This window comes from Pinus tabuliformis, chromosome 2_1 (assembly GCF_031772625.1).
Source record: "Pinus tabuliformis cultivar Carrire ecotype Pingquan chromosome 2_1, CPIR1, whole genome shotgun sequence".
In the NCBI taxonomy this organism is placed as follows: Eukaryota; Viridiplantae; Streptophyta; class Pinopsida; order Pinales; family Pinaceae; genus Pinus; species Pinus tabuliformis.
Window position 1 is genome coordinate 80,748,003 of NC_142299.1, and position 7,932 is coordinate 80,755,934.

The window sequence follows — 7,932 nt, forward strand, 5'->3', positions numbered from 1 at the left end:
TGCAAATCGCAGAGGAAAGAGACCGATGGATATGTGGAGGGTAAGGGTCAAAGGAAATGGAGAAAGAAGAAAAACGTGAGTACCGATTTTGAAGATACTATAGACGCTACCAACAATGCCTCAGGTTCATAAGCTGATACAAGGTCCTCTGTTCTACATTCAGTCAAATGGAATCGAATAATATTGGATAAGGCCCATTTTATCAAGACTAGAAGATGCAGCATAGCTAAAGCTGTATTCTCATTATAGTCATGTTACAATTGGGTTCTCAGTGGCACTCCTCTTCAAAACCGTATGAGAGAATTGTATTCACTTGTTCGGGTCTTAGAAATCTATCCTTACTCCTGTTACTTCTGTAAGAAATGCAACTGCAAATCACTTGATTACAGCTTTAGAAAGTATTGACGAATTCTTTGAGTGTATGAATGGAGCGGAGTATTGCATGTGCTCACCTTACAGCTCTGGAATGGGGTATGCAAATCCATGATCATATCATTCAAACTGGGTTCCAGTCTAATGTAATTGTTGGGAGTGGCCTTGTTGACATGTATTCTAAGTGTGGGAGTATAGAGGAAGGTTTCCAAGTGTTTGATGAAATGCCAGAGAGAGATGTAGTTGCATGGAATGCAATGGCTGCAGGTTATGCTCAGAGTTCTCGAGGTTTCAAGTGGAAGAACTTATTAGCCCATCATTCATGTCTGTATCTTGTAGTTTACTTGCTTATGGAGACGGTGCATTACAAAGGGCTTGTTTCGACTTTGTACATTTAGCATCATCATCACTGGATGCGAAAATAATCCAGCTCCAAGTATTGTGACAGAGAATAATATCAAGTTATTATTTGAAATGCAAAAAAAGGAAGTTTTATTAACATATCACAGATGACTGCTTGTGTGGGACAACAAAATGTGGAAGGGAAACGAATTCTATATGGATTTGATGGTAGAACTCTTCCCCATTTTTTAAATGAACATGAAAACGAATCTGTTTGTGATCAGAACAAACAGATAATGCATGAGAGCATAGGAAAGTCTACTCTCTCAGCTCTTATGGATAAACCATCTGAGAGTACAGAAACTGCAGTGACATTTAAAGCCCCAGAAACGCATGTATCTGCAGATAGAATCTCAGAAGTTTCTGCAGTGATCGATATACAAGCAGCTGTCAGGGCCTATTTGGCCTGCCGAGAATTTGATCACCTTAAATGTATTGTAAGTTTACAAGCCCATGTTCGTGGACACTTAGTTAGAAATCAGGCTGCAAGAACTCTGCGTTGTGCGCGAGCAATGGTCAGTTTGCAAGCTTTGGTTCGTGCTCATCGAGTGCGATTGTCAGAAGAAGGATTGGCTATTCGAGAGAAGCTTGAAGACATACGATGGCAGAATGGTTCAAAAGGAAATGTTTTGGTAAAAGAGAGAAATGGTTCAAATGCTTCAATTAACAATGACACTTTTGTGTCAGAGAAGTTGTTCTCAAATGGATTTGCTAATCAGCTTCTAAAAGCTATTCCAAAGACAGATTCTCTATGTATGGAGTATGACCCAGACCATTGCAATTCTGGATGGAAATGGTTGGAACGTTGGATGGCTGCTTCTCCTTGGGGGTCTGGTTTGTCAGTCCACGCAAATAATACTTCAAATTGCTTAAATGAAAGTGAAAATGCACATATCCTAGAGGCTAGAGCTGAAAATCCTGGGCATATCTTGATAAAGGAGTCAAATTCAATGTTAGGTCCTGTTATTGATCAGCCTGAGGTTGAATCTGAGAAGATTACTGTCAGCTTGACAAAGGGATCCAATTTAACATCATCACCTGATTCTGTTTCCGATCAGCTTGACAGAAAAACAAATTTGTCAAATTCAATATTGGATTCTCTTCCAGATCGGCTGAATGAACAGTTGAAACAAGCGTCAAATTTGGTTTTAACCAAGGACAATGTTGACGCTGTGGATTGCAATTGTAGTCCCAGGGAAGAATCAATAGTAATACTAGATTATATGTCAACATCTGCTCCAGTTCCAAGTAAGCATGAAACAAACAGTGAAAACGGCAATGATAGCTTGGGAAATATGCAATTAAGAGCTGAGAATAAAGCTCTGAAGAAAAAAATTGAAGACCTGAAGGCACAGCTGGGCCAGTTACCTGCTAAATGAATTTTCTCTTCAAGAAAGGTTTTGTTCCAAATTTTGTCAAATTTGCTTAGTTTTATTGTTTTGAGGACATGTAGATCCCTGCTATATGTATCAAAGATCAAAAGGAGTTTTGGCAATCAAATGTCTAGGTGGTAAATACCTCAGGAAAAAGACAAGCTGTTTAAACAATTCAGCAGTTTCGTAGCGCGCTACGAAACTGCTGTAGGTGGTGTTTTCAACGCAGAAAAACAGTTTGGTAATATGTGCGGGAATTTTCAAAAGGAAACACCTAAAGGATATGTAAGAGACGAAATGAAGCCATCACAACCATTCAGATCAAGACAGGTGTACCTTTAAAAGGTGGAATGCTTTAACTCAAGTTTAAAGTTTCTGTTATAAAGCCACTTTATTACCAGTCATAGGGTATTGAATGAGTTGCATATAAGGAATTTTGGCTTGCACACTTGGCCATCAATGGAGCCTCCAACACATCAGGAACATGGTGGTGTGCTATATTTTTGGGTTATTAAAAGGGCTAAAAAACATGCTGCTGTATATTCGAAGTTATGGAGGCCTGGAACCGAAAAACAAGGGATATCAGCTAACATCACTGAGCAATTAAAGCATTCAGCATCCGAGGCCAACATGGAGCATTAAATACTCATCTCAGCCATCTCAGCCAAACTGAAAGGAGACCAGGTGTCAAAGAACAAGAAGGAATCATTCTACGAAGAAGATAGAGTTAGAGTCATAGTCAAATTAGAACTCTTTAGAACTCCAGTTAGCACTAATTGTATTTGATAGTTTGTTGTAAAGCAGATAGGTGTCATCATAGGCAGAATTCGAGTTCCCCTCATGTTGGAGGAGGAAGCTCGAAGTAGTTAGAATAAGGATTTTCTATATATAGCTAGAACATCTATGTAATGAGGGTTGGAGATTTTATAAAACAGAGGACTGTTTTTGCTTATGTAGAAAGACAGAGTTCAGTAATATAATAGAACTGCTTTTCTTCTCAGGATTCATAAAGTGTTTCTATGTTCAAGATATGTGGTTTTACTTTATCCTTGATTTATTTTACAGTTGCATAGATGTGTAATCACTCAGAATTCACTTATGCTGCTCTGACTTCTTGTACACATTCATGAACTATGGTTTTATAAGAGTTGTGTTTTGAACATTTAAATGCCACATGCCCTGACTTCTATGTAAAAGTTGTATCATTATTTGCTGAGGTTTTATTGACTCCATAGGCCCAATGGAAACTTATGTAATGTTTGTCCAACCTTCATATTTGTCACTGTTATTTCACAAGAGTTAGCCCTCTTATTTTTAAATCAAAATCAATAACCTTTTTGAGAGAGCCCTCTCAGGCTAAGGAGGCTAAACCTTAGTCAAAATATTGGTTTGAAACAGTTACTTGAAGTCTTCCTGGTCAGCAGCCTTCCAGGGCCTGATTTTGAGATAACATTTTGGTGCGTCTGCCGGGAGTCTGAAGATTACTCATTCCCGAAAACAAGAGGCTGAACTTCTGAAGGTAGCAGGAGCTCAGAAGACTTTTTGAGGCTGCAAATCTACCTTGGCGACTCCATTGTTGAAGAATTCAAAATTCATACATTCATGGTGATTCCACTGGAGTTATGAAGGACCCAAATGCTACCATTCTTATCTCAAGGTATGCATGCATAGATTTTTCAGGAATTCATGGTTTCCCAAATCATTTTCCCAAGGATACATATTTTCTAAGGAATGGTCAAAAATTCAATGGAGAAGATTTGAGTTTAACTTTGAAGCATATATAAGATTTTTGTGATTTTACTGAGCTTCTTAGAGTTAAACATGAGGATGTTTGCATTATGTTGTTCTATGATTCATTTCAAGGGAAATGCAAACAGTGGATTGAAAGCTTTCCTGCCAAATCCATTAAGTCATTTGAAGACTTTTGGCTTATGTTTTTGGATGAATGGATAGATAGATCAGATGTGGTGGCAAACTCTCCTTCAATTCAAGGTTTCAAACAATGGAATAATGATCATAGTAATGGAGATACAAACGAAAGTTTTTCTTTGTCCTTGTCCTCGTATCTAAAATCATTTGACTGCCAGACAGAAGATAAGATGAAATTTTTGGATGAAGTTGCTGAGGACATTGAGAAAGACATTGAAGGTTTAGAAGGCCAAATTCAGGCATATAGTTTTCATAATCATGATCATTATTTTCAGAAGTTTTCTATGGTAGAGCACAAGGAGAGAGTGTTGCTTCCTTTTTCTTTCACGATTGAGGAAGTATACACTGTTGTTGAAGATCAGTTTGCACAACCAGAAAGTTACAAGAATCATCAAGCTGAGCATGTATTCTGGGATGCTATAGCTGACTACATGGAAGCGTTTTACTCTCCAGTGTTTCAGTTTTTCTATGAAGATCAGAGGCAATTTCAGTGGCAGCGGTCATCACAATATCATATTGGCTCCGAACTCCGATGCAGTCAAAGAAATCAAACATCAGATAAGACAAATGATTGGCTACATTGGAAATTTCACATTGATTGAGCTGAAAGAAGTTTGAATTGTTAGGGTAGGTAGGTAGGAAAATGCAAATAAGCTCAAGGTTGACTGAGCATTTTTTTTTAGTAGATGTAGATTTCTTTCTCCTACAGTGATCATCAAGCTTAAGCCCGAGGTGAAGGCCCAAGAAGCTGGAAAGGGATGCTTGTCAAGCAAATTTATATTTGTCATAAATGGATAAGGCACGAGACCTGCGAGTTCTTAGTGTACCACAAGGGCACACTATCCCAAGTGGAGCCACAACTGTTATCACTGAAAATTCTAATGCCAAAATTTCAAAGCCGCTCACAAAGCTCTTTAGGTTATTTCGTAGCTCATGTAATTATTTTTAAGTGTTTCCGCAACGCATAAAGCCTTTTTGTAGTTTCGTAGCGCAACATGTTTTAGGCTGCGCTACAAAATTGGGGATTTGCTCGAATCCATAGCAGCTGTCATGCAAAATAGCTCTGGGGTGTATGCACTTTACAGGAGGCATGCTCCCAAGCTCCTGCGTGTATGCTTGTCATCAGTTCTGAATCTGAAGGTGACAGATTTAGTGATTGCAAGGTACTACCTCAGGTTAAAGGCACCCTTGTTGTTTGTCCCATGGTAGCTGTTATTCAATGGAGGAACAAGATTGCTCGGTTCACTGGTGAAGGAAGCACTAAAGTTGGTTTATCATGGCGCAAATAGATGTAAATATGTGGCCGAGCTTTCTCAATACGATTTTGTTTTGACTACTTATTCCATTGTTGAGATAGAACATAGAAAGCATTTGATGCCTGCAAAAGAAAAATGTCAACGGTGTATTGAATCATTTTATCCAGATCAGTTGGCCATCCACCTCCGTTTCTTTTGTGGACTCACTGCCGTGAAAACTGAAATGCAAATTGCAGATGAAAGAGACCGATGGATATGTGGAGGGTAAGGGTCAAAGGAAATGGAGAAAGAAGAAAAACGTGAGTACCGATTTTGAAGATACTATAGAGGCTGCCAACAATGCCTCAGGTTCATCAGCTGACACAGGGTCCTCTGTTCTACATTCAGTCAAATGGAATCGAATAATATTGGATGAGGCCCATTTTATCAAGAATAGAAGATGCAGCACAGCTAAAGCTGTATTCTCATTACAGTCATGTTACAAGTGGGCTCTCAGTGGCACTCCTCTTCAAAACCGTGTGGGAGAATTGTATTCACTTGTTCGGTTCTTAGAGATCTATCCTTACTCCTATTACTTCTGTAAGAAATGCGACTGCAAATCACTTGATTACAGCTTTAGAAAGCATTGACGAATTCTTTGAGTGTATGAATGGAGCGGAGTATTGCATGTGCTCACCTTACAACTCTGGAATGGGGTATGCAAATCCATGATCATATCATTCAAACTGGGTTCCAGTCTAATGTAATTGTTGGGAGTGGCCTTGTTGACATGTATTCTAAGTGTGGGAGTATAGAGGAAGGTTTCCAAGTGTTTGATGAAATGCCAGAGAGAGATGTAGTTGCATGGAATGCAATGGCTGCAGGTTATGCTCAGAGTTCTCGAGGTTTCAAGTGGAAGAACTTATTAGCCCATCATTCATGTCTGTATCTTGTAGTTTACTTGCTTATGGAGACGGTGCATTACAAAGGGCTTGTTTCGACTTTGTACATTTAGCATCATCATCACTGGACGCGAAAATAATCCAGCTCCAAGTGTTGTGACAGAGAATAACATCAAGTTATTATTTGAAATGCAGAAAAAGGAAGTTTTATTAACATATCACAGATGACTGCTTGTGTGGGACAACAAAATGTGGAAGGGAAACGAATTCTATATGGATTTGATGGTAGAACTCTTCCCCATTTTTTAAATGAACATGAAAACGAATCTGTTTGTGATCAGAACAAACAGATAATGCATGAGAGCATAGGAAAGTCTACTCTCTCAGCTCTTATGGATAAACCATCTGAGAGTACAGAAAATGCAGTGACACTTAAAGCCCCAGGAACGCATGTATCTGCAGATAGAATCTCAGAAGTTTCTGCAGTGATCGATATACAAGCAGCTGTCAGGGCCTATTTGGCCTGCCGAGAATTTGATCGCCTTAAATGTATTGTAAGTTTACAAGCCCATGTTCGTGGACACTTAGTTAGAAAGCAGGCTGCAAGAACTCTGTGTTGTGCGCGAGCAATGGTCAGATTGCAAGCTTTGGTTCGTGCTTGTCGAGTGCGATTGTCAGAAGAAGGATTGGCTATTTGAGAGAAGCTTGAAGACATACGACGGCAGAATGGTTCAAAAGGAAATGTTTTGGTAAAAGAGAGAAATGGTTCAAATGCTTCAATTAACAATGACACTTTTGTGTCAGAGAAGCTGTTCTCAAATGGATTTGCTAATCAGCTTCTAAAAGCTATTCCAAAGACAGATTCTCTATGTATGGAGTATGATCCAGACCATTGCAATTCTGGATGGAAATGGTTGGAACGTTGGATGGCTGCTTCTCCTTGGGGGTCTGGTTTGTCAGTCCACGCAAATAATACTTCAAATTGCTTAAATGAAAGTGAAAATGCACATATCCTAGAGGCTAGAGCTGAAAATCCTGGGCATATCTTGATAAAGGAGTCAAATTCAATGTTAGGTCCTGTTATTGATCAGCCTGAGGTTGAATCTGAGAAGATTACTGTCAGCTTGACAAAGGGATCCAATTTAACATCATCACCTGATTCTGTTTACGATCAGCTTGACAGCAAAACAAATTTGTCAAATTCGATATTGGATTCTCTTCCAGATCGGCTGAATGAATAGTTGAAACAAGCGTCAAATTTGGTTTTAACCAAGGACAGTGTTGACGCTGTGGATTGTAATTGTAGTCCCAGGGAAGAAACAATAGTAATACTAGATTATATGTCAACATCTGCTCCAGTTCCAAGTAAGCATGAAACAAACAGTGAAAACGACAACGATAGCTTGGGAAATATGCAATTAAGAGCTGAGAATAAAGCTCTGAAGAAAAAAATTGAAGACCTGAAGGCACAGCTGGGCCAGTTACCTGCTAAATGAATTTTCTCTTCAAGAAAGGTTTTGTTCCAAATTTTGTCAAATTTGCTTAGTTTTATTGTTTTGAGGACATGTAGATCCCTGTTATATGTATCAAAGATCAAAAGGAGTTTTGGAAATCAAATGTCTAGGCGGTAAATACCTCAGGAAAAAGACAAGCTGTTTAAACAATTCAGCAGTTTCGTAGCGCACTACGAAACTGCTGTAGGTGGTGTTTTCAACGCAG

The 7,932-nt window shown here is 39.0% G+C and overlaps 1 protein-coding gene across 1 annotated transcript; it reads left to right on the forward strand.

Annotated features, from left to right (window-relative positions):
• The first annotated feature begins 881 nt into the window (after positions 1 to 881).
• On the forward strand, positions 882 to 7,709 carry LOC149198870 (protein IQ-DOMAIN 28-like). Its single transcript, XM_089400391.1, is given in 2 exon segments — positions 882 to 1,909; positions 7,238 to 7,709. Coding segments are annotated over 2 exon segments (1,500 nt in total).
• Positions 7,710 to 7,932: the final 223 nt, after the last annotated feature.